The 26,387-nt window shown below is 42.1% G+C and overlaps 1 protein-coding gene across 2 annotated transcripts in view; it reads left to right on the forward strand.

The window, feature by feature from the left end:
• Positions 1-1,855: 1,855 nt before the first annotated feature.
• The window catches only part of Aldh3a2 (aldehyde dehydrogenase 3 family member A2), a 28,518-nt gene continuing 3,986 nt past the window's right edge, over positions 1,856-26,387 (forward strand). The window contains exons 1-10 of one of the 2 annotated variants that reach the window (XM_003465231.5): positions 1,856-2,204; positions 3,601-3,832; positions 4,481-4,566; positions 6,734-6,942; positions 8,028-8,145; positions 13,216-13,357; positions 14,845-15,011; positions 16,746-16,845; positions 24,843-25,078; positions 26,156-26,280. In XM_003465231.5, the coding sequence (XP_003465279.1) occupies positions 2,052-2,204; positions 3,601-3,832; positions 4,481-4,566; positions 6,734-6,942; positions 8,028-8,145; positions 13,216-13,357; positions 14,845-15,011; positions 16,746-16,845; positions 24,843-25,078; positions 26,156-26,236 (1,524 nt within the window). In that variant the 5' untranslated portion in view covers positions 1,856-2,051 and the 3' untranslated portion in view covers positions 26,237-26,280. The remainder of the gene's footprint in view (positions 2,205-3,600; positions 3,833-4,480; positions 4,567-6,733; positions 6,943-8,027; positions 8,146-13,215; positions 13,358-14,844; positions 15,012-16,745; positions 16,846-24,842; positions 25,079-26,155; positions 26,281-26,387) is intronic. The other variant, XM_005001649.4, reaches the window with a different exon arrangement.

Consider the following 26,387-nt stretch of genomic DNA (forward strand, 5'->3'; position numbering starts at 1 on the left):
ATAAAAATCAGAGCAGAAATTAGTGAAATTGAGATTTTAAAAAACAGCACAAAGAATCATTGACTCAGAGATGGTTCTCTGAAAGAATAAAGTTGACAAATTTTTATTCAAACTTACCCAAAAGAGGAAAGATACGATCCATATCATTGCAATTAGAAATTTAAAAGGACTGTACCAAAATCTAGATCATTAGTAACTGCTCAAACACATGTACTCCAGTAAACATGCTCTCAATAAATTGGAGATGCTGGAATGGATAACTGTCTAGACATATATGAATTACCAAAACTGAATAGGGCAGATATAGAAACCCTGAAGAGCCAAATAACAGGCTGTGAAAATTGCGGTATGTCTTAGTTATTTTTCTCTTTTACTGGAACAAAATGACCCAACACCCAAAATAAAAGAAAGATTTATTTAGCTCAGTTGTGGTGGTTTCAGTCCATAATCAGCAGGCTCCAAGAAGGGGTAGCATGGCACAGAGGCAACACTTCCAGACAGCAAAGACCCCCAGCAGATGTAGCACTCACAAAATTTCTGTGGCCACCTCTTGCACAGATGATATTTACAAACTAAGGGCCCTGGACCCCTGCTGAATCACTTAGTTAAATTTCTAACCTCAAACTGACGCAATGAACAATATCCTAGAACAGTAACAGCTTGTCCTGTACACCCCAGGATATAGAGCAGCTAGATTCTTCAAGTTGACTCAATGTGTCAACCATAACACGGCATTAATAGTAAAAACCTACCAATGAAGAAAAGCCCAGGACTCCATGAATTCACACTGAGTTCTGTTAGAACTTCAAAGAGAATCTAATGCAAATTCTCTTCAAACTCTTTAATGAAAATGAAAGGGGAGGAGTACGGCTAAACTGATTCTTGGAAGCTAGCATTACATAAGATAGATTGTAGATAGAAAACAGGATACAGAAGCAAGATCTAGCAAAGTTCAGAGGACTCAAATGGGCTAAAGGGAAAACCTGAAGAGTGCAGGGAAATGGAAAACAAAAATTTGAGACCTGAGACCAGGCACTGGAATGGCAACGAGATATAGGAACACCTGAGTGGACCAAGTTCCATCTTTGGAGTTTACAAAGAGGAGCAGAAAAGCAGGATGATCTGCACAGAAGGGAGAATTTGGGGGGAAAAACAAGCGTGGGCGACGATAATGCTTGCGTGCAAGCCGCTGGGATTACAGGAGAGAAAGGTCTGGTTTTCTGTCCTCAGAGGTTTAACTGCGGAGCGAATTGTTAGGATACCTTCGTGCTGCATTCACTAAACAAAGCTAAATTCCTAAAGGAAGGAGCCAGAACTGAGGGGAGCTGAAGACTGGGAGGGGGTGAAGGTGGGCCCTGTGCCTTTTAAGCGCTCCTCCCCATGCTCTCGGAAAGGCCTGGCCCAAGCATGCCTCTCACGTTGGGCACCGCCCAGCCTCCAAGCTCTGCCTACTCCGCCACATCTGAACAGCCGCAGAGCGGAGCAGGAAGGAAGCTGCCACAAGCCCTTTAGGGCGTCTCCGCGCGTGTGGCGTTCAGTCTGAGCCCGGGGCTTCCTGTCTGGCGTCTGGTTGCCCCCTAGCGGCTCGTCCTCTGCTCCCCTCCCCTTGCATCTTGTGACTACTTTTCAACCGGAGCCACCATGATCTGAATCCACCCTGAGATTCCTCTCCCCAGCACCACGATCCTCTTCCTTCCACCCCTGCACACTAACATACATGGCCCCGCCAGGACCGCGCCGAGTAAGCCACACTGACTTTCCCAGCTGGGTTCGCAGGCTGGACTAAAGGCACTGGGCGGGGCCTTTCGGTCACGTGGGTTGTTCGGACCAATGGGCGCGCGGCTCGCGTTGCGCTCCGGCTGGGCTGTGTGGGCGTCGGGATTTGCCTGTAGTGAGGCCCCAGCTGAGCGGGTTGAAGGCAGAGTCGGCTGCCGGCGTCAGCTGTGACTTCCAGCCTGAAGGAGAGACGAGCGAGACGAGGAGCGGGCGGACGCGCTCCAGTCTCCTAGCCTGCTACGCAACTGTGCTCGCGTTTCTCCTCTGAACTAGCCATGGAGCGTGAAGTCCAGCGGCTTCGACAGGCGTTCCGGTCCGGCCGGTCGCGACCCCTGCAGTTCCGGCTACAGCAGCTCGAGGCCCTGCGGAGGATGGTGCAGGAGCACGAGAAGGACATCCTGGCGGCCATCGGCGCCGACTTGTGCAAGGTAGGCGCGCCTGCCGGACGGGTCCTGGACGGCGGCCTGACCCTTCCTGACATGGGGACTGCCTGGCGCCCGAGTTTTTGCTTTTTCTCTTTTTTAGTTATTTCTGAGTGCACAAGCGCTGTGGGAGTGACCCTTCCAGAAGCACAGATGGAAAAGCAAAATTTCTGTCGATTTTCCCTATATCCTAGCCTTACTGAGAGCGAACCTGTTTGTGTATCTGCAGACACTGGGAGTGCATGCGTTTCCTGGGCTCCATAGTTCTACGAATTGTCTTTATATTCTTAATTACTGTATTTGTGGCCTTCTTGCGCATTTTTCTGTTGCATTTAGGGTCCAATTACTTACGATTTGTAGGAACTCTGTATAAGGTGAATGTCAGTAATTTATCAGCCCTGGATACAGCAGATATATATATTTTTTGCCAGGTCTGTATCTTGACGTTACACTTTGTTCTTGCTTTGTTTTGTAGACAGTGGTTTTTTCGGTTATCATTTCACTCCCAAATTTTCTTAATTACTCTTAGGAAAAGGTCAGTGTTCAAACTACAGTGCACTGATAATCACCTGGAGGTCTTGTTAAATTGCAAATTGTGGTTCCAGTCTGGAGGAGATTAGAGATTCCATGTTTCTAATGAGATTTCAGGAGCTATACTGCCTCTTTTGGAAGCATGCTTCAAGTAGCAAAAGTTTTAAGTCGAGTTTAAGATATAAATATACCAAAAAAAAATACAGTATTCCTTGTATTTTCTAGTGGTGTTTCTTTTATCTTTTTATGTGCATTCAAGCATAGACAGGCTTTCCTCAGGGTTTGATTATCCCTTCCCCCAAAGAGTTTTCAGGGAGTAGTGATAGCAATAATGACAGTAGTAGCTATAAAATTTCTTTTAAAGTGCTTTTGGTGGAGAGGGGCTGTGATAGTAACTAGACAGGACATAGAAATCAAGACTTAAAAGCCTGTAAATCATTCATTCTACAAACCTCAAATATTTGTATGTATAATTACTAAGGAAAACAAGTAACTCACTTCCCTGGAGAGTTTTAAACACAATTGAGAAACATCATATATAAAATGTGAGTATAATTATAAGCCTGAATATTAAGGATGAAATAGTAAGATATTACAATAGTAAGAAGCATATTTGCTATGTAAAGTGTGATCTAGTCAGGCTATTCAGAGAAGTCTTCCTGAAAGTGATAATGTTTAAGCCTAATTTTAAAGGGCTTTAGTCAGTACAGAAGAATTTAGAAGCATTGCAAATATTAGGAAGTTTAAGAGGGTGCAGAAGAAATAAATCTGTACAGCAAACTAGCTAGACTGATAAGGCCTAAGGTTTTGATCTTCAGGGCCACATGTATCATACTCATTCTGCAAGGTTAACTGCTTCTCTTTTTACCAGAGTGAATTCAACGGATTCAATCAGGAAGTCATTACTGTCCTTGGGGAAATTGGTTTTATGCTGGCGAATCTTCCTGAATGGGTTACTCCTACCCCAGCTAAGAAGAACCTGTTGACCTTGCTGGATGAGGTCTATGTTCAGCCAGAGCCTCTGGGAGTCGTACTGATTATTGGAGCTTGGAACTACCCATTTGTTCTCACCATGCATCCACTGGTAGGAGCCATTGCTGCAGGTGTGGTGCCAGCTGTGTCTTTATAACTTTCTAGAGGGACATATTTTTTTTCATATTGGTTGTAAAGTAAGGATAATGGCTAACTATATTTACTATGGAGCCGTTTACTATGGAGGTATGCCTTGCCAGCACAAATATGTACGCATGTATGTATATGATATTTGCATGATTGGTTTTTGAGCTACCCAGGGAATGAACCTGTGAGGCTGAAAGGCATTTGATCTGATAGGCAGAAGGAGAATTGGGAGTTAGGTATTCATATTCTATATGGTATCAGCTGCTAACTCTGGCTTTGGGCTAACCATCTGATTCCACCAGACCAGTTTCTTCATTCAGATAAAGGTTGTGGGTGTAATGCTGCTTGGATATACAGCAGGGGACTAGAGATTAATTTCTTTGGAGAATCTATAGGGAAAGCTTTATGTTGACATAGCTTGCTAGTTAATAATTGAGGGCAGAGAGGAAAATCCAAGGGTAGAAATGAGAGAAAAGTGATAGAAGCTGGAGGATGATGGAACCTATTGTCGGTGACCTGAAATAATTGGAGTACTGTACCGGGCCTGTAACTTCTCCATCAACATTATATTTAGTAATTATTAAAGGTACACCAGTATTAAATGATACTGTTTTACTTTTTATTTTGTTTAGGAAATGCTGCGATTATCAAGCCTTCTGAATTAAGTGAAAACACAGCCAAGATCTTGACTAAGCTTCTTCCTCAGTATTTAGACCAGGTAAGACTATCTTGACCCATTTTCAACACATCTGTTTGTTGTGGAAAGCACACATTTGATTTGCTGCTTGTTGTTGTTTGCTGAGAAGCCATTTGCAGTTTTGTAGTTTTGATTTTCTTGGCTGTTGTTGCTTGCTGAGCAGCTGTCTACAGTTTCCTTGTACTGCTAACAATGGGTTTAGTAAAAGAAGTTCCAAAGCATGTTGTGTAATAACCCAGCTCTGATTGTTACACAACATATTTAGGCTCGTAAATATCTCTGCTATTTACAGATCTTCTACCATTTGTCGTTTCAGATTAATCCTTATTCACACTAACATATGACTATAGGATTATTCATTTAATGAATTGGTTAATGAAAGGCTGGTACTGTGCTGAGTGCTAGCATATTTTGTCACAGAATTTCTTTTCTGGAGACTCTCATACTATAAAATTTGCATGTGTGTAATATGAAAAATAAAGGAAAAAAGTAGCCTCCTGAACTAGCTGGTGAATCTTTACATTGGATTAAAGTGCTAGCATTACAGAGTATCAAAGGCTAAATAAGAAAAGTGGTTTCCTGAGCTGTGGGGTGGTTTGTTTCTCAAAATCTGAGGTCTTCCTAGGGAAGAAGTTTGTGATGAATTTGAATAGATAGTTATTGCAGAGAGGAGTCTTCATTTAGCTTTCAGTAAAAGACAGATATCCTAGCTGTATTGGACATGTTAATTTCTAATGGCCTTGAGACTAATTCTGGCTCTTTGAATAATACTGTTCTTTGTTATCATGTCACTATTATGGCAGTCCACAGTAGTTCTTAATAGTTGTCCGATCTAAAAGAATAAAATGGAAAATAGTGAGATGTTGTGGATTGAGTAGGTCTTAGAGCCAGCAGATGGAAGAGGATTCTGCTTTGCCCCTCCTCAGGGGTAAATGTTTGGGTGGTTGACTTCAGATAGAGAGGATGACAGTGTAATACCTCCTTCTATTAGCTTGTCTGGGAACCAATCACATATGCTGTCTTAGCTACATTTTACTCATTGCTGAGACAAAGTACCTGATGCCCAAAGTTGGGAAAGGAAAGATTTATTTCTTACGGTTTTTGGAGGTTTTAGTCCATACTCAGTTGGCTCCAAGTCAGGATGGCATGGCGGGCCACAGTTTATGGTGGAACAGCAGAGTGGAAACCGCTGAGAGTTGGACATGCCTTCTTCCTGCCATTACGTTGTATACTGGCCCCATCCCTAGGAGGGTGTAGCACTGACACCATCAATGCAAGTGCTAGACTATGAACCAGTCACAAATGCACAATGCTAATGCATGAGGCCTGGGGGCCACCGACGTAAACCATGACATATACTTTCTAGATTAAGCCATAGAAAAATTAAAACTTGAAACATTAGGTGGTTAAACTAAGAAGTAAGAACTAGTCTTTCAAAGAGCAGGAAATTGAATGGAAACAGAGTGTCCACAAGGCACTTTTACTTCATATTCAAGACTCAGAATCTTTTAAACTTCTCTGATCTCCCTTCCTTCCCATCTGTTCTCATTTGTTACTTTTCATGCTATTATTATTCAAGGTTTTCACCTTTAGAATAGCTGCTAATAATAGCACAATACATACAAAGGCTTAATTCAGAGAAGCTATATGAATTCTCCCAGTAGCAGGTCAGAAAAACTGAGATGTAGAAATGTTGCTGGCTGAAGGTGGCATAAGCTAGTGAGTGGCAGAGCCCAAGTTCAGTCCAGGTGTACGTTCCGCAGACAGGGACTTGGTTTCTACTTTGAACTGAGCCTTGTTCTATGTTGTATAGAGAAAAAGCTTTTAAATTATGATGTGCAGCTGTGACTCATTCAGTGGTTACTGACAGTGTTACTTTCTCACCCAGATTCTAAGTTTCCACACCGTACACCATGCCATACCCACCTGATGTGTTTCTCTGGTCACATCCAACTGTTTGTTTGTTTGTGCTCATATTGAAAACATTAGACTGTCTGGTTTGTTTCATGGAGGTTGATGGTTCCCAGACAAACTTTCTTTGCTTGTCCTTGGTCCCTTCCCTCTTCATCCCTCACAGGGATTGGCCTTGATCTTCTAGTTGTACGTAACAATACATGTTAAAGAAAGTTGTGATGTGACACAAGAGGATTAATTTGGCAGGACAAACAGATGTTTCTCTTTCTTTGAGGACCTGTATGCTGTTATTAATGGTGGCGTTGAGGAAACCACAGAACTGCTGAAGCATCGATTTGACCACATTCTCTATACGGGAAATGCCACAGTTGGAAAAATTGTCATGGCAGCTGCTGCTAAGCACCTGACCCCTGTGACACTTGAACTGGGAGGGAAAAGTCCATGTTATGTCGATAAAGATTGTGACCTGGACGTTGTTTGCAGGTGAGGTTGGCTTCGGTTTACTTAGGTTTTTCACTGCACAATTGAGGGTTTTTCTAATAGGTTGATGTTGTCCTTTGCACTTGAACCCCATGCCTTTATGGCTTTAAAATATATAATTGAGCTTTTGTGGTTGATGTGCTCAAGAGTCACACATCTTTCACAAACTGTCTTCTTGTTGTTGAACCACATGTCCTCATATCAGTGTGGTTGTCATTAGAAATTTTGGGAATATTCCATTTCTGAGATAAATCTGGCAAGAAATTTTAAAGATCTGCTAGTCATTGATCAGGAAGTAGGTAATATAAAACGCTGCCTATGCCTAATGAAATATCTAAATCCTCACTTGAAATGATAGCATATTGATCTTTTATTGGTAAAAATCAGTATTGCTCATCTTTTAACTTTGACTAGCATCCTGCAGCTGAGAACTAGAAAATAAAAAGTTTCAGGTCATCTCTGGTACTAGAAGCCAGAACCACTGCTGTTATCCAGGTGCTGTGACTTTTTTTCTTCTTCAGACACAGAAAGTGAAGGGCAAGGTGAGGACTTACAGCAAGGATCCAGGTTGGCTTTGTTCATAGAAGCGGCGTTGCCAAAACAAGAGCCCCACAGTGAACGCTGTGGTCGTGGGATCGTGTCTGTGCGGAGGAGGGGTTTTCAGAGTGGGAGAAGACTCCAGTAGAGGAAAGTGGGTGCAGGTGCTTGCTGTACCTCGGACATCTTGCCAGCAGGTTCTAAAGCCACAACTGGAGGAGGCAGAGTCTAAACTGAACTCTTGTGATTCAGGACAGCTGTTTAGCTGGAGAAGAGAGGGGAAGGGGTATAGGAAAGATGTGTTTCACTTTCTTGCAGTAGGTAATGACTTCACTGTTTACCAAGTACTGTTTCTCACAAGCTGAGAACTTTCCTTCTCTGGTACTTAGAATATTTTATTTCCATTAGAAAATGCAATCTAAATTCTAACCAACTGTTTTAGAGATGGGTTTATTTTTGTCAAAGATTACTGGGTAAATATTTGAATCCATTTGGTTTTGACTGAACCAGTTTGGCTGAATTATTCAGCTCTTCTGGTTTTTCTCCCTCAGGCGCATAACCTGGGGAAAATGGATGAATTGTGGTCAGACATGCATCGCTCCCGACTATGTTCTCTGTGAAGCCTCCCTCCAGAATCAAATCGTGCAGAAGATTAAGGAAACTGTGAAGGTCTGTATTCAACCCATCTGATTCCACTGATTTCTGTAAGATGCGTGTTTGTAGACAGCATTGTTATCCCTTCGTCCCATTGGACAATTCCAGTAGTATGTGTGACTGAACTAACTTACTGGCTAATTGGAAATTCTTTATGCCCTTTACAGAAGAGGGGCAAGGTTAGGTTGTAAATTCACTCAAACTATCTAGTTATTTGTTGATAGTTATTTATGGAATATATCTTAAGAAAAGTTAAACTGGGGGCTGGGGGTTTAGCTCAGTGACATAAGCGCCTGCCTTGCAAGCAGGCAGTCGTGAGTTCGATCCCCAGTACCGATAAAAAACGAAAAAGACCAAAAAAAAAAAAAAAAAAAAAAAAAAAACTTGAACTGCTGTATCTGTTGACTGGAGAGATGCTGCCAGTTCCTTGAAGTGTAATCAGAAACTCTTTTGGCATATTGGCTTTTACTGATTAAAGTTACTCATAAGTATGTTAAGATGGCCAGTACTGTAAAGGAGCGAGTTAATCAAATACGGACTTACGATGTACCCTTTAGGTAATTACTAGTCTCTTCAGGGAACCATAGGAGGTTTCATGGCAATGTCCTAAGCTAAGCCTTCGAGTAAGTGTTGGATTTAAATTGGTAGAAAGGAAAAGGCTGATCAGTCTTACTAGTTCAGGGGTAGAAGAGATCACTAGCCCCCTTGCTGGAAGAAATTACTGGAATAGCCATTGCTCAATCATCCAATGTTAATGGAGCCCTTAAAGTAAAGATCAAAAATATTAAAGAGTAATGTTTGGTCAGAGAATGAAAATTGTGTAGCATGAAGTTTAAGAAGATCGGAGGAGGTGCCAAGATCTTGATGGGAGAATTAGACTTCAGTGTTACACCTGATGGCAGATGTAGACAAGGGGAACATGAAAGTTGGCCAGGTTTTGGGACTCTGGGATGGAAGAGGGAGTGATGATACCTGTGGAATGAAAATCCCTGGGCATTGGAGAAGTGCTTAGCTGAGCATGGTGATGAACTTAGTCCCAAGGAAGAAGAGCCCCTCTGGCTACTCCAAAACAGGCATTCTCAGCAGAGTACGCGTTAGTCACTAGGGAGCCATTAAAAATGAGCTGCTGATCCTTATCCTCCAGATACTCCAATCCACATGGTCTGAGGCCTCCAGGTGATTCTATGATGAAATCAATACTCAAACCGTCATTGGTGGCCCTGAACCTTGGACCCATAAACACATGTATCAGCAAGCTATCAGGCTAATCCTTGCCACCAGATTCGAGAGTTGCTTTTTAGTGGAGGGTGGGTGAATAATGTTCATTTTTCTTTGAGATTAAACTCAGAGTTCTTGCAGGGCTTTGAAGTGGTGTAGCAATGCAGTAGTTTTGGGTTTGTTTTGCATAACACGTATTGATTGTATGTTTCTAGGAAACTGTATTCTGACCTTTTTCACTGTTATTCATGACTAGTGGAAAAACTAGTCCAGAGAAGACACAAATCAACAAAGTAAATCGACTGGCAATCTTTTTTTTTTTTTTTTTTTTAAATTTTATTTAAGGAGAAAAGAAAAAAAAAGCAGGGAAAGGGTACAAGTTATACAGATTTACAGAAAAAAAATGAACAGTAGGAAATCACTAGTTAATGGATTACATATTGTCATCTTAGAAATAATTGTTCAAGTCACAAAATTAGAGCTTGTAAAGTGGACATTCCATCAATGATACTGCAAACAGTTCTGTTCATTGATCCAATAAAACTCTGTGATATCATTTTCTATCTTATACACTTAAATATACATGCAATTATATAGTTTGGAGCACTTTCTTTTCTTCTCTTTTGTACCATGACTATTACACATTTTGGGTTTCATTGCTCCCACGGTTCTTATTACTTTTTTGGAAGAGAGTAAAACCAAATGTGACATAACAGAACAGAATCGGTCAAGTCAAAAGGGTGGACATAATAGATAATGTAAAAACATAATACAAGGTGATCAACAATGGTTACCATAATGCCTCCCGCTATCTCTAATAGAATTGCCTATATCATTAGTTATAATACAATTGAACAAAACAGTAAAGAACAAAACCGACAAAACCAAAACATTGGAGACATTGTAGGTCTTCAAAAGTAGACAAAAGTCAACAAGAATGGGCGTCATAATGAATCTCATTATCTTCACAGCTGATGCCTAAACTTTCGAACCTGATACTATCCAGCAAAACAGAATAGGGGAACATCAGTTAAAAACCAGATGGTGAGAGTAATACAGGGCTTTAAATCAAGGTAATGAAAAGTCAAAGTGGGTTACTATAATATATCCTGCTATTTTTTTTCCTTTAATTAAAAGGATAAAGATAAAAAAGTAAATAATTGAGTGGAGATTGAGATAAAAGAGGGCATAACAACGAAACAGCGCAGATCAAAACATAACCATTTAAGCAGAATAGTGTTTCACCACCAGATAATCCTAACCTAAAAGTAGTTACCATATTGTTTCTTTCTTTGAAATCCTTGAGTACAACTTCGTATACTGTAGCATTAAGTATATCAAAACAATGTAAAACCATTCAAGAGAATGACAGCATTACAGAGTATTTAGAATCGACTAACAAAATGAACAATGGTTTCTGTATAATCTCCTTGTCTTTAAAAGGTTTTTGCTTATACTATCGTACATAATAAAATCCAATAAGATACAGCCTATTTAGACCATTGGAGACAGAAGGACAAAAGCTAGATGAGACTTCAAAACAAGATGATACTAAATCTGTATTACCTATTAAGATGTCATTTTCTCCAAAATAGCTGTTCCTATCATCCAATCTTCTCTGCCTCATTTCTGTTAAGCTCTTTTTCTGTCCGTAGCTGTCAGTTTGTCTTCTTCATTTTGTTCTCTGCTCCATTCGTTGTGGCCTCTCTGCCATTATTTCTGGATTCTTTGTATTTTTCTTTTTTTAGAATATCCTGCAATACTCTCTGTAGAGTTGAATTGGTGGTTGCAAATTCCCCCAGTTCTTCTTTATCCTGGAAGCACCTTGTTTTTCCATCAATTTCCAGGGACAGTTGTGCAGGATATCTCAATCTTGGCTGGAGATTATTATCTTTCAATGCTTGAATTATTTCCCCCCACGCTCTTCGTGATTTGATGGTTTGTGCAGAGAAATCTGCTGTAATTCTGATGGGTGTTCCCTTGTAGGTGGTCTGTTTCTTGTCTCTTACAGCTTGTAATATTCTGTTCTTGTATTGAATTTCTGGAATTTTTATTATTATATGCCTGTTTATATTTCTCTGTTAGGGTTGTAGGTAGCTGGGGTCCTGTATGCCTCATACATCCGAGTATCTTTACCTTTTGCTAAATTAGGAAAATTCTCCTGGATTATTTCTGTGAGTAGCTTTTGTAGTTCACTTGTTTGTGTCCCTACTTCTTCTTTTATGTTCTTAATCCTTAAGTTATGGATCCTCTTATCATCTTCTTGTCTTTGTATTATTGCTGTTTGTTTCTTTGTTATTTTTAAGAAGTTTTTCATTTCATTCTCCCATATTACAAGTCTGCCCTCCAGTTCAGATAGTCTGTCCTTAGTTTCTTTCAAGCTGTTATGCCAGTCTTCTATAGACTTCTTAGTATTTTGGTAGTCCCTTTGAACCTGCTTCACGTATTCTATGCTTTCTCTGTTTTCTCCATCAAACAATTCTCCCCTTTTTTTCTGTTCTTCCATTCCACCACCTGTTTTTTCTTGGGTGGTACTTAGCATTTCTCTAACTATTCTGCATACTTCTAGCTTCAGGTCATTGATAACTTCATTCCTGAATTGGTCTATGAGGCTCTCTATATGGTGCCTTATGTGTATTGGTGTGGTGTCTGCTATTGCCTGTTTCTCAGAATTGGGGGCCGAGGAGCCTTTCTTGTTGCTGCCTCTTCCCATGCTGCCTCTTCTTCTCTGTTCCTTATATATGCAAGCTTATATGAGAGGCCCAGCTTCTCTCCCAGTCAGCCACAGCCTGATCGAATTGCGCCAGTTAGTTGTTCCCACTCACCGCTGTGCACCAGGGAGTTACGGACCAGGCAGCCTACGCGTCTCCCCTCCTGGCCACCGTCAGGCTCTGGGATCTGGGTTGGGACAGTCTACCAGATCTGCCGGCAGCGTCACGCAGGCCAGGCACTTTTCACCAATCCCGCCCGAGAGGGGGATGTGTGGCTGGAGTCCCACCGCGCCCTGCTCCCGCAGGACTGCCCGGGCCCAGAAAGTCCTCTGCTGGAGTCAAACTGTGGTAGAGTGTCAGTTTCTCTCACTCACCTCACCACAAGTCAGTGCACACCTCCCTGCCGTTCGCAGATTGCCGTTCTCAGAGCTTCCGCGCGTCTCTCTCCTTGCCGAGCCGCTGTAGAGGCAGCCAGCCGCAGCGCGGCGGGAAACCCAAATCGCGGCTTACAATGGCGCGGTTCCAGCCTCCGCACCGAGGCTTTTCTGTTCCTGTTTTAGCGCCAGGACTGCATTCCAAGTTGGCTTCTCTCAGCCCAGTTCGTTCCTGAGTCAGCAGAGCATATCTCCACCGACTTATGTCTCCTTAGTCCGCACCATTCCTGGCTTCTGAGCCGAGTCTTTCAGAGAGCCTCCGGTAGTTGCTGTTATCTGTCCGCCATGTTCTCCCGGAAGTCCCGACTGGCAATCTTTTTGTAAAGGACTGGATAGTAAATATTTTAGGTTTGAAGATCAGATCATCTCAGCAGTTATGTACTGTACCTTGTTGCGGGGAAACTGCAGTGTGTACCGGTGGATGCCCAGGCGCAGCGCTGGGATTCTTCCCTGGCTCCCAGGAAGACTGGGTAGACAGCAGGAGACCCACAGAACCTTGTGGAACTTTGTGAAGCCATAGATCTATTGGGGGAGGACAATTTATATCATCTGTCAAAAAGCATAAGCTTGCTTCTGTATTACTGCTAAATAGTGGGGTAAAGGTAGTATTGGATTCTTTATGGATATAAAAACAGATTAATTTTAGGCATGGATGGATTTTGAACTTAAAGGGGATTGAAATAATGGGTCTTTGTGACAAGTAACTTGTACTGTTTCAATAGGAATTTTATGGAGAAAATGTAAAAGAATCTCCTGATTATGAAAGGATCATCAATCTTCGTCATTTTAAGAGAATACAAAGCTTGCTTGAAGGACAGAAGATAGCTTTTGGTGGGGAGACTGACGAGGCCACACGCTACATAGGTAATAAAATTCACCTTTTTCTGTTGGAAAATCGCAGTTTGGTGTTTTTACTGATTCTATTTATTGTCAGTAAGTGAACTATTATTTATATGGTGTTTTATTACTAAACTATTGAGTATTTTTCTAATATACTACTTCTGAGTTTTAAATATATTTTGTAAAATAACGTAATAAAGTGACTGAAGAAGTGAAACATTTGGTGGGCAAAGAAGCTGCCCCAAATTGCTTTTTTAAAATCCCCGTATCAGATAGAATGCTACAAGTCACCCCAAACCCCCAACTTTAGAAAAGCAAAAAGAGCCAGGTATGGTGGCATATGTCTGTAATCTCAGCACTGGGAAGGCTGAGGCAGGAAGATTGCTACTTGGGTTACATAGTGAGTTCAAGGCTAGTCTGGACTAATAAGCAAGAACCCAGTTCAGAAAACAAACAGAACAACAAAACTCAAAAATGTAAAGGATTTAAATAATGAGAAGTTTATTCTCTTATAATGAGCATCCCTGCGTGCTCCTGGGCTGAGTAATTCGGTGGCTCAGTCTTAACCATCAAAAACAAAACAAACCCTCGGCATGCCAATTCTTTCATCTTTCTGTTTTCCCATCTCTGGCATGGCAGCTTTGCTCCTTTCTGGGGTAATCGGAGGCAAGAGGAAGGGCCTGTCATGATTAGCTTGGTCTAATTAGGACTTCCAGTTGGGGAATCAAATTGGTTCTGGACTTAACATGGGCGGCCTGGGCTTTGGAGAGCTGCTTATGTACGCATGGAGTGTGCTGCAGAGAGCTAGCCTTAGCCATGGTGTCCAGGAACCTGGTAGACACTACGGGAAAGAGGGAGAGTCATCTTGTTATGGCCGGAAGTCTTCTCTCAGCTGATGACGCGCTGGGTTTGTGGGCTTCTGTGATTTGTGCCCTGCATTGGCACAGACACTGGGGCCCTCTGCACTGCTTCTGCAGTGTTGCTGTACTCTCCCTTCGTCTGTTGCTGTCCCTTAGTAGACAGAACACTGAACTCCTACGGAGGAGAAGCAAGTCTTGCTCATTTGAGTGTGTTAATCTTAATCTGTTTGGCAGCTAACAGTAAAAGTCAGTGATACAATGTGCAGAAAAATTTTGAGTTAAGGAGCACTGTTGATTTGACTCAGACTGTCTGTCTGAGTCTGGGAGAGATGTCAGTGTAACCTCTGGGTAAATATGCCCATTTCTGTGAACAGGGTTAGTATGAACCAGAAAAAAAGACATATCTCTGTGTGTATCTTCCTCTTGGTTTGCACAAGAATCCTTTGATTCACTTGCTTTGAAGAGACCTATTTGCACCATTCAGTCCCTGCTCAGGGGGAGATCAAACCCAGGACTGACACACGCTAAGGGGACTTTATTTTTTTAAAAAAGCTATAACTTGGGTGAAGGAGGTAGTGATAAACATGTAACTTGAGAGTTTTGCAGTTTTATTTTCTATTTTCTAGTGTTTCCATTGTGTTTTCTTTTTAGCCCCAACGATACTTACTGACGTGGATCCTAAATCCAGGGTGATGCAAGAGGAAATTTTTGGACCAGTTCTTCCATTAGTGCCTGTGAAAAATGCAGATGAAGCCATAAACTTCATAAATGAACGTGAAAAGCCCCTGGCGCTCTATATATTTTCTCATAACAATAAGGTAACCTTTATAAAGAACAGCTCACTATCATGGCTGACTATCATGGTATATTTCTTCTTCGCTGGAAAGTAAATGATAGCTTGTATGTATGTCAGGGTTCAGCTGCTGAGTGTGTACACAGAGCTTGTTGTCTTGGGTAATGAGGTCCCAAGGTTTTCACTATATCCTTTCCCCTACTCCCTGGGATTAGATCTGAGTCCACAGGGGTGAATGTCACAAAGCGTTGGACTCACAAACATCTCCTGTATAATTACAAGACTTACACATGTCAGCATCCTATGCTTCTCTGACATGAATGCGTAGGGCTTACTCTGTAAAAGTGTTCCTAACCATGTGACCAAAATGGAATTCACGGCCATTCACGTGGGTCTGAGTAAGACAAAGACTTGCACGTGAGTGGTTGTGGTATCCTGGATTTCAGTTCCTCAGATGACATTGTTGTTGGATGGGTAGGGCGTGTCACGTGTTGGACCAGCTCTGCTGCTTTCTGCATGGCTTATTTGTGTTGCGTGTGCTGTTAATGGGCAGTGGCCTCCATGTGGCAGGTGGGTTCTGAAGAAAAGGGAAAATGAAAGGGTAAGGGTAGGGTCAGTCTGTATGAGATGTTCATAAGGCAGATGTTTTCTGGAGAACTCCTGGAGGTAAATAGAAGCATATAATCCTGTAATAGTTTCTGAGCTTAGAATGCTAATTAGCTACAGATGGCCACAGATATTTGAAGTGAGACAGATGTATGAGACTCAGTAAAGACTTACTTAGACAACAGTGTCCTGCCATGTAAAACGACCATAGATAATACAGTGGGCAGGAACCCTGAAGTCTGCCGTCTGGTGGCCAGCATGCAGCTCAGTGAGGGCAGTTCCTGGAGGTGGGTCACCTGAGATCACTGCAGTCCAAACGTGACCCTTGCTGGGAAGATTGTCAGGAGCAGCTTTCTGGCACCTAGGTGAGGTAACATTTCTTGAGCTGGTGTCATTTGGCCTTTTTGGTTCTTAGGCTAACTAGCCACTTTTTTCTTCAAGAATAGAATGCTAAATCTAAGATCCTAAATACTTACACATTTCATAAAGATTAATACCTATCATCATGTGCTTAATTTAGAGCAACGATTGAGAAACAATACTTAAATCCTGGAATATACTGTGGTCTGAAAGCCTTAAAAGCCTTCAGCTTCAGTTTTTGGGAGTACAACTCCAGATAGTGTTCTCGTGAAAGACCAAAAGGTTCAGGGCAAAGTCCCTTGATGTACTGGCGTTCAGGAATGCTTTGGACTTTAGGTTTTGGAATTTTGGTTTGTATATAGTGAGACTAAGTTGGGGATGTGACTCAAGTCTAAACACAGAATTCATTTGTTTTATATAGACTATACACACATATCCTAAATACATAGATTTATACAATTTTTAAAAAATTTTGTACATAAAACAAAAGTTTCAAGGTGTGCAGTTTTCTACTGGTAACATCAGGTTGGAATTTAAAAAGTTTGGTGTTTGGGAGCATTTCAGACTTGGGGTGTTCAGATTCAGATGTATAACTTGTGCTAGATGTACCTCTCAGAAGTTAAATATCAATCACATTTGCTAAATTAACACAGTTTATCAAGGTGTGACACAGTGTCCCCAAGCCTGAGAACTTCGTACACAAAGCCAGAATGTGTGTTTCCGGAGGACACAGCCCTCCGCATGAGGAGCGGCATGGGTGTCACTGATCAGGATTTGTTTGGTCTGTTCTTAGCTCATCAAACGGATGATTGACGAGACCTCCAGTGGTGGGGTCACAGTCAATGATGTCGTCATGCACTTCACACTCAATGCGTTGCCCTTCGGAGGAGTGGGTGAGTATTACCTTCTCCTGCACTTCCTGGTAAATCTGTCAGGAACACTGCACATTTCAAGTCTTTTGTGCAGGCGGTAGAAAGAGCTGACGGCTGCTGATTTCTTGAGATTTCAGTTTGATTGTCCTCTCCTGAGAGAGGACTTCCTCTGCTGCCCAGGTGACAGTGGCTCCCTGTGTCCTTGTTCATCTCAGGGTGAATCTGTCATTCTGTTCTCAGCAGCCCTGCCCACAGCTGTAGTTAATTTGTTCAGTTTGTTGATTTACTTGTTTATTTCCTGCCAAATTTTGGAAATTTGAGGGCCAAGAATCAGGTCTCAAAGTGGTGAGATATTTTCTCTCTTTAGCTTAAAGGAGGTAGTGAAAAAAAGGTTTCCAACAGGATCAGAGAATCAGAAGCTTTTGTGACATCCTTTGATGTTCCTTAAGGTGACTTCCAGTGGTAATCAGTTGCTACCTGCACTACTCCCCCATCCTCTAGGAAGAGGCAACCACTGCTTGCATATTCTGGATTTGAGGATGAGCAGGAGGACAGACACTGTCAGTCAGTCATGGTGGACACAGCCATGTTGTGGCCATTGCCTTTGGGATGTAACCAGCTTCGCTTTCCCCTTCTGAGATGCTTGCTTTGCCTTTTTATTTCTCCTTTGAGACCCATGTGGTAGGTTTTGCTGCTACTTAGTTGAGATTCTACAAAATGACCAATCTGAAAAAATTCCTCTAATAGTGAGCAACTATTTTAAAAGTCTTTATTCTTTGCATTCGTAATAGTATAAATTATTTTATGGGTCTAATGGCCCAGCTTGGCAGGACCATTGTTTTTTTTTTTTTTTTTTAAATTTTATTTAAGGAGAAAAAAAAAGCAGAGAAAGGGTACAAGATTATACAGATTTACAGAAAAAAATAAACAGTAGGAAATCACTAGTTAATGGATTACATATTGTCATCTTAGAAATAATTGTTCAAGTCACAAAATTAAAGCTTGTAAAGTGGACATTCCAACAGTGATACTGCAAACAGTTCTGTTCAATGATCCAATAAAACTCAGTGATATCATTTTCTATCTTATACACTTAAATATACATGCAGTTATATCATTTAGAGCACTTTCTTTTCCTCTCTTTTGTACAATGACAATTACACATTTTGGGTTTTGTTACTCCCACAGTTCTTATTACTTTTTTGGAAAGGAGTAGAACCAAATGTGACATAACAGAACAGAGTCAATCAAATCAAAAGGGTGGACATAATAGATAATGTAAAAGCATAATACAAGGTGATCAATAATGGTTACCATAATGCCTCCTGCTATCTCTAATAGAATTGCCTATATCATCAGTTATAATAAAATTGAACAAAACCGTAAAGAACAAAACCGACAAAACCAAAACATTGGAGACATTGTAGGTCTTCAAAAGTAGATAAAAGTCATCGAGAATGGGCGTCATAATGAATCTCACTATCTTCACAGCTGTTGCCTAAACTTTTGAACCTGGTACTATCAAGCAATGCAGAATAGGGGGACATCAGTCAAAAACAAGATGGTGAGAGTAATACAGGGCTTTAAATCAAGATAATGGAAAGTCAAAGTGGGTTACTATAATATATCCTGCTATTTTTATTTATTTTTCCCTTAATTAAAAGGATAAAAATAAAAAAGTAAATAATGGAGTGGAGATTGGATAAAAGAAGGCATAACAGCAAAACAGCACAGATCAAAACATAACCATTTAAGCAGAATAGTGTTTCACCACAAGATAATCCTGACATAAAAGTAGTTACCATATTGTCTCTTTCCTTGAGTACAACTTCGTATACTGTAGCATTAAATATATCAAAACAATGTAAAACCATTTAAGAGAATGACAGCATTACAGGGTATTTAGAATCAACTAACAGAAAATGAACAATGGTTTCTGTATAATCTCCTTGTCTTTGAAAGTTTTTGCTTATACTATCGTACATAATAAAATCCAATAAGGTACAACCTGTTTAGACCAATGGAGACAGAAGAACAAAAGCTAGATGAGACTTCAAAACAAGATGATAATAAATCAGTATTATCTATTAAGACGTCATTTTCTCCAAAATAGCTGTTCCTATCATCCAATATTCTCTGCCTCATTTCTGTTGAGCTCTTTTTCTGTCATTAGTTGTCAGTTTGTCTTCTTCATTTTGTTCTCTGCTCCATTCATTGTGGCCTCCCCGCCACTATTTCTGGATTCTTTTGTATTTTTCTTTTTTTTAGAATATCCTGCAATACTCTCTGTAGAGTTGAATTGGTGGTTGCAAATTCCCCTAGTTCCTCTTTATCCTGGAAGCACCTTGTTTTTCCATCAATTTCCAGGGACAGTTATGCAGGATATCTCAATCTTGGCTGGAGATTATTATCTTTCAAAGCTTGAATTATTTCCCCCCATGCTCTTCGTGATTTGATGGTTTGTGCAGAGAAATCTGCTGTAATTCTGATGGGTGTTCCCTTGTAAGTGGTCTGTTTCTTGTCTCTGGCAGCTTTTAATATTCTGTTCTTGTATTGAATTTCTGGAATTTTTATTATTATATGCCTGGGTGTTGCTCTGTTTGGGTTGTAGGTAGCTGGGGTCCTGTACGCCTCATACATCTGAGTATCTTTACCTTTTGCTAAATTAGGAAAATTCTCCTGGATTATTTCTGTAAGTAGCTTTTGTAGCTCATTTGTTTGTGTCCCTATTTCTTCTTTTATGTTCTTAATCCTTAAGTTATGGATCCTCTTATCATCTTCTTGTCTGTATTATTGCTGTTTGTTTCTTTGTTACTTTTACGAAGTTTTTCATTTCATTCTCCCATATTACAAGTCTGCCCTCCAGTTCAGATAGTCTGTCCTTAGTTTCTTTCAAGCTGTTATGCCAATTTTCGATAGAGTTTTTAGTTTCCTGGTAGTCCCTTTGTACCTGCTTCACGTATTCTATGCTTTCTCTATTTTCTCCATCAAACAATTCTCTCCTCTTTTTCTGTTCTTCCATTCCACCATCCGTTTTTTCTTGGGTGGTGCTTAGCATTTCTCTAACTATTCTGCTTATTTCTAGCTTCAGGTCATTAATAACTTCATTCCTGAATTGAGGCTCTCTAGATGGCGCTTTATGTCTATTGGTGCGGTGTCCGCTATTGCCTGTTTCTCGGGATTGGGGGCCGAGGAGCCTTTCTTGTTGCTCCCTCTTCCCATATTCTTTGTTCCTTATATATGCAAGCTTATATAGGAGGCCCAGCTTCCCTCCCTGTCAGCCACAGCCTGATCGAATTGCGCGCCGGCTAGGTGTTCCCGCCCACCGCAGCACAGCAGGAAATTCCAGACCAGGCAGCCTACTCGGGGGCCCGCCCCTCCAGGCCACCCTCAGGCTCTGGGATCTGGGTTGTGCTAGCCCACTGGGTGTCCGCCAGCAGCGTCACGTAGGCTAGGCACTTCTCACCAATCCCGCTTGAGAGGGGAATACGTGGCTGAAGTCGCCGCAGCGCCCCGCTCCCACAAGTCTGCCCAGTCCCAGAATGTCCTCCGCTGGAGTCAAACTGTGGAAGAGTGTCAGTTTCTCTCACTCACCTCACCACAAGTCAGTGCATGGCTCTCGCCCGTCCTGTTTTCGACTCGGTTCGCCGATTCCCATTCTCAGAGCTTCCGCGCGTCTCTCTCCTTGCTGAGCTGATGTAGATGCAGCCGCCGCGCGGCGGGAAACCCAAATCGTGGCTTCCAATGGCGCGGGCTCCAGCCTGCACCCTGAGGCCCCTCTGTTCCTGTTCTAGCACCAGGACTGCATTCCAAGTTGGTTTCTCTCAGCCCAGTTCGTTCCTGGGTCAGCAGAGCATATCTCCACCTGCTTATGTCTCCTTACTCTGCACCATTCCTGAATTCTGAGCCGAGTCTTTCAGAGAGCCTCTGTAGCTGCTGTTATCTGTCCGCCATGTTCTCTAAAATCCCTCCAGGACCATTGTTTTAACCCTGATTAAAGTAAACCTTATTCCATGGCTAGGGAACCCTGGCCTCATGCCTGAGCATGCCTCAGGTCCCTGTCTGGGAGGTAAGCATATTGCTGAGACACGGTGCAGTACCTGGCAGGAGGGAGAGACAGATGTGGACAGACTGGTTGGCATATACTGCGGGATCCCAGCTGGAGGAGGTGGAAAGGGAGGGGATCCTTTGGGGGTCAGGCAACAGGATTTCCAGATAGAGTGAATGGGGAGGAGAGAGGGAATGAACAAGAATGATTCTGGGGATGTTGGCTGAAGTAACTGCAGTTTTACAGCCCACATTCTGAAAGGTTTGATGGCAGTCAGCTGTCTGTAGGTCCTGAATTCTTCCCATAGGACCCTGGCCCCCCTGTGCACTGCAGCAAACGTCTCATTTCCCAAGTCGTTACAGTGAACCCTTCCTGGACCTCCTCTCGGTCGGGGAAGTTTATATTTGTAGCCCGTGGAAAAATTACTGGAATTCTAATGAGTTAATGCCGATCTACCACTTCCAGTGCAACCCACAGTGAGACTAAAGATTAAGACATATTTATAGTAATGGGGAGGGAGCCACAGGGTCCTAAGTTCAGCCAAAGTAATGGTTCTCTGGAACAAAGGTCTCGACCTAGGGCCCAGCCTGGATTTTAATAATTCATGAAGAAGGGAGTGGCTTGAGGATGAGTGACTGTGAGAATGGTGGGAAATACAATGCCTAAAAGCACCTCTGCAATATGTAAAGAGAAAGATACATTGAAAGACTGATCTGCATAACACAGTTAAGGTAGCAGCTAATGTTTTGGGGAGCGGTGTTTCAGCTCTGATGTGCAAACTTTTCTGCCCTGGGAAGTCTTAGTGTCTTATCTCTCAGGGCTTGATCTCAGTTGACAACTGTGAAGCCATGGGTATTCATCCTGCCCAGCTCAACCGTGTTTTGGGAGTCACAGGGCAGGGAAACAGCAACTTCTGCCTAGCTTCAAGGATTATACATCAGCACCTCAACCAGCCTTGTTCACATTGCTTAGAGCCGTTGGAGGGCAGAGGTAACGGCTTAGCCATCAGCTCTGTATGTATCAGGACGTGGAGCTGGGCTAGCTTTAGCCAAAGTGGAGATAGTTGCTCTTTGTTCAAAGAGAGTTGTCCAGCTGACCAGTGTCCATAAGTCATCACCAGTGTCCCCTAATTGTAAACCTAAGTGATTGGCAGTCCATTTCCCCCTGGACTAGGTCACATGTGATGCTGTCGACCTTACCTCCTTTTTTAACCTCCTCCTCCAATATAAAAGCCATACAGGCCTTCTTAAGAAATCTTAGAGAAGACAGAAGAGTCTAAAAATCCAATTTTATGCCACTGTGTGAAGATGATTTGTCTCGCACATCCATACATGGATACTTGAGTATTCAAAATGGTATCTCACTGTGCCTTGATTTGTACCAAGCATGTGACATGGGACAGTGTGGATGTTCCCATGTGTGATCTTGGGAACTGTGTGCCATTACGTTAGGAGGATGTGCCACATTTTTGTGACCAAGTTCCAGTGTTAGATTGTTAAAATTTTAATCTTTTTGGCATTATAAGTATTATGCAATATACTTGTGTAATCTCTGCTTATATCGTCTGGAAAATGTCTCACAATAGACACAGTAGAAGGGTTTTTTTTTTTTTTTTTGTCCAAAATGAAACTTTTTGTTTTCTAATTCTGTTTGTTTTTGAGACAAGACCTCACTGTGTAGTGTCGCTGGCCTTGAATTTATTTATTTTTTGCTTTTGAGACAAGGTCTCTGTGTATAGCCCGCGTTGGCCTGGAGCTCACTGTATAGCCCAGGCTGGCCTTGGACTCCTGGAGATCTTGCCGCCTCCTCCCAACTGCTGGGATTATGCACATGTGGCACCACGCCTGACTCTGAATTCTCAGTGTATCATACCTAAGTGCAAAAAGTACAAGCAGTTAGCAAACATAATGTCACAGAATGTTGTAGGGAAGAAGATGCAGTTCCTTTCGAGGTGTAAACCCTATTAACGTTTTGGCATGTAGTTTAGAGATACATCGCCTTGTACTTCCATTGAGTACTATAGCAATTTATTTCTCCAACACTGTTATCCATTATGAAATTATTGGACAAGTAAAACTTCTCATTTTAGTTTGTACTCCTTTTATTAGTGAGGTTGGACTTTTACAGTACTCAAATGATTTTCTGTTTATGGCCTTTACTTGATATCCTTATTGACATATGAGGTGCCTTTTTATAAGTAAGAAAATTCTTGTTCATCTGTAACAAATATTTCTTTCCAGGTTGTTTTTTATCTTTCATTGTAACTGTAGTTTGAAACTTGTATATAGTCAAACCCATGAGACCTTTGGCTTCCTATTTGGTTTAGAAAGCTCTTTCCTACTTCGGCATTATGTAAGTATTCATTTGTAGTTTCTTTGAATTTTCTATTTTTTCTTTTACATTTAACATTGGAGTTCATTTTGGAATAATTCATGAGTAACAATCTACACTTTTTTTTCCCCAAAGAGTAATCTGTGGTGGGACCATTTTTTAAAAATAAGTCACCTGTACTCAATAAAATATATACTTGGGTCAATCGTAAGGTTTTCTCTTTCATTTCATTATCTTTCTAGCTTGTCTTTCTCTGTGCCACAGTTTTAATTACAGTGCTTGTTAGCTTTGTAGCTAGCGTTTCTTACGCGTATTAAGTCCTGTGTTGAGTGCGTGCATTTTAGAGATCACTCGTAGCAGAGCCAGGAACTGAGCCTGAGTTGCCCATTTGTTGCCCATCTCTGAAACCCACGAGTCCTGTCCAGTAGTTTGCTCCTCAGGGACGGTACTGCTTACCTATCTAAAGTGGGCCCCTCATTGGTACTTTTCAGTGTTTTCTTGACTATTAACTAAATTAATTCTTGCATGTGAACTTTAAAATCACTCCTGACCTCCTCCTACTCAAAGCAAAGAGTTCCTTTAAAATCCTGCTGGATTCTGATTAAAATTGTTTAAATTTAACAAGTTATTTTGGGAAAAAGTTATATCATTAAAATGTGGAGTCCTGTGGGGAACACGTTTCACCTCTTCATTATAATAGCTGGGTTGTAGCCATCAAACTTTATGGTTCCTGCTGATCTTTTACTTTTCATTTCCACTTAAGTATTTTCACCCAGTTCTTCTTCCGTCAGCACTTCATACGTTTCCCCCCAGTCCCTTCCTACCCTTTCTTCTCTCCCCTTAGGGTTAGGGTGTCTCAGGACCCGTTCTCCACCCCACCTTGCTTCCTGAATGATCCTTTCCACATCTGCGCAGTCCCAGTAAGCTGCCCACGCCTCTGGTCCCCTGCCTTCCACCACCGTGTCATTTCCCCTGCCCAGCACACTGCTCCCCTTTCTTCCCCTTGCATCTGTCAGTCGTTGTGCAGACAGTGGTTAGGGAAGTGAAAGTGGTCCCAGAGCTTGGCTTCCTAGAGGGCAGAGGTTTTCATTTGCTTATTGTTATGCAGCTGCCTAACCCTGTCATCTGGGTCTTTGTAGCTGCACAGGGCGGGGAAGCAGTGGGTGAGTTGGGACCATGGAAAACCGGGAAAAGAGCACGCTGAATTGAGAGTCAGACTGGGCAGGGTTCAGAGTCTGGCTTCAGTTTTTACTAGGGATGCGACCTTGCACTGGTTAACTGATCCTTTAAGCTCCTTTCTGCTCTGGGAACTGGACTAATAATGCCAGAACAGTGGGGTTGTGAAAGTTATCCTAGAGAATTCAATTAAACTCTTAGCATAGTCCCTGGCATAATAGAGAACCCCAGTCCCAGACAGACTGCAGAGTCTTACCCTGTCTGAGAAAATATCCTGGCTGAAAGCCTGTTGACCCTGCCAGGGATAGAGTTGGAAGGATTTCCTCAGAAGAGACCGTGGTGGAGAAGCTGAGTTGGTGCCTCACAGGCAGCAGTGTATGTACACAGCGGCTTCCTGCTGAGGTGAAGAGGTGGCCTGTAGCACCCGCCCTGAAGCCTGTTTTGTCTGCTTGCTTTATTTCAGGTGCCAGTGGGATGGGGGCGTATCATGGAAAATACAGTTTTGATACTTTTTCTCATCATCGTGCCTGCTTACTAAAAAGTTTGAAGAGAGAAGGTGCCAACAAACTCAGATACCCGCCCAACAGCCAGTCAAAGGTGAATCTGGCGAAGTTTCTGCTGCTGAAGCAATTCAGCAGAGGAAAGCTCGGGCTCCTGATGCTCACGTTTCTGTGTGCGGTGGCAGCCGTGTTCTTCAAGGTGAGGAGTCCTCTCCCCTCGTGAGTTGCCAGCTTCTGAGTCACTGCCAAAAGTACTGCTTTTCTAGAGATTCTTTACTGTATAAACTAGTTGTATCTAGACCAGCAATGGTGAACCTTTTAGAGACGAGAGCCCAAACTGCAGCCAAAAACCAACTTACTCATTGCAAAATGCCAACACTGCGATGAAACCTATGAGGTTTTCCTTTAGAAAAAACAACCCATATATAAGCATCTTTTGTCTTAAAAACAACACATGTGTCTTAGGTTCGCTACCGTTCTAGACTCTACATTAGCTTTTAGTTTCAGACAGGGTTGGTGACTCGGCCTGCTGGCAGCTACCTGCTTTAGTAAATAAAGCTCCTGATACACAGCCAGCCGTCTTGTCATATCTTCAGCTGCTTTCTTGCTGTCATGGGAGAGTTGAGACAGAGACTCAGTAGCCCACAGAGCCAAAGTTGTTACAGACTAAGTTTGCTGACCTTTGTTCTCAGAGTTTAAAACACTGAAGAGCTTTGCTTACAGGGTCCTCAGTGGTCAGCTGTCTGGTGCCTTTTGGTGTCAGTCTTCCCTGCTAGCTTTTAGGTTTTTTCCTTGCATGCACACGTAATCAGCATGTTGTGGGGATGGTGGAGAGAGTCCTGTGGTTGGTGAAGAGTGGTGAAACAACTTTGGCGAGGGAAATTTTATTTGGCTTGAGTGTTTCCTCCAAAGTTGGCTGTGAGATAGTTTGTCTTTGGTCATTGCTTATTATAGAAGTGGGCTTCCAAAGAGGCCCTTGTGAGAGTTGCCTTCTCTCTGCAGTTTATAAATCTCTAGCAGCTCTGTGAAAATGAAAATTAAAGTGGAATGCTTTAGGAGCCCTCAGCCAGCCGGGGGCTGAGGAGACCCATAGAAAGTGTTGACAACATCAGTGAAGAGTGGACATGGGAGAGGGAGGAAACAAATATGCGATGGAAATAACTTGTAAATTTTGTTTAAAATTTGAGAGGGTGCTGGCTGGACTTACGGTGTTACAGCTTTGGTTATATGGAATTGGAGGTTCTGGGTGCATCTGAAATCATTTGGGTTTTCTCAGAGATACCAAGCTGTGCTGAGGACAAAGGCCCAGTTGCTCTCTCTGGTAGTTCACAGACGGCTTTGGTCCAGTAAACAATGATGGACAGGAAGTTTCAAAACCCAGCTCTGTCTGTTAAGAGTGAGGTAGGAACTCCTTGTTTGTTTGTATATTTATTTATTTTTTCTGTGTGTAAGATGGGCCACTTTGGGGCATGTTATTTATTTTAATTTGTTTTTATACAGCTGTACAG

The sequence above is a fragment of the Cavia porcellus genome, unplaced genomic scaffold (genome assembly GCF_034190915.1).
Source record: "Cavia porcellus strain 051 isolate PalLab524CR breed Dunkin Hartley unplaced genomic scaffold, mCavPor4.1 scaffold_32, whole genome shotgun sequence".
In the NCBI taxonomy this organism is placed as follows: Eukaryota; Metazoa; Chordata; class Mammalia; order Rodentia; family Caviidae; genus Cavia; species Cavia porcellus.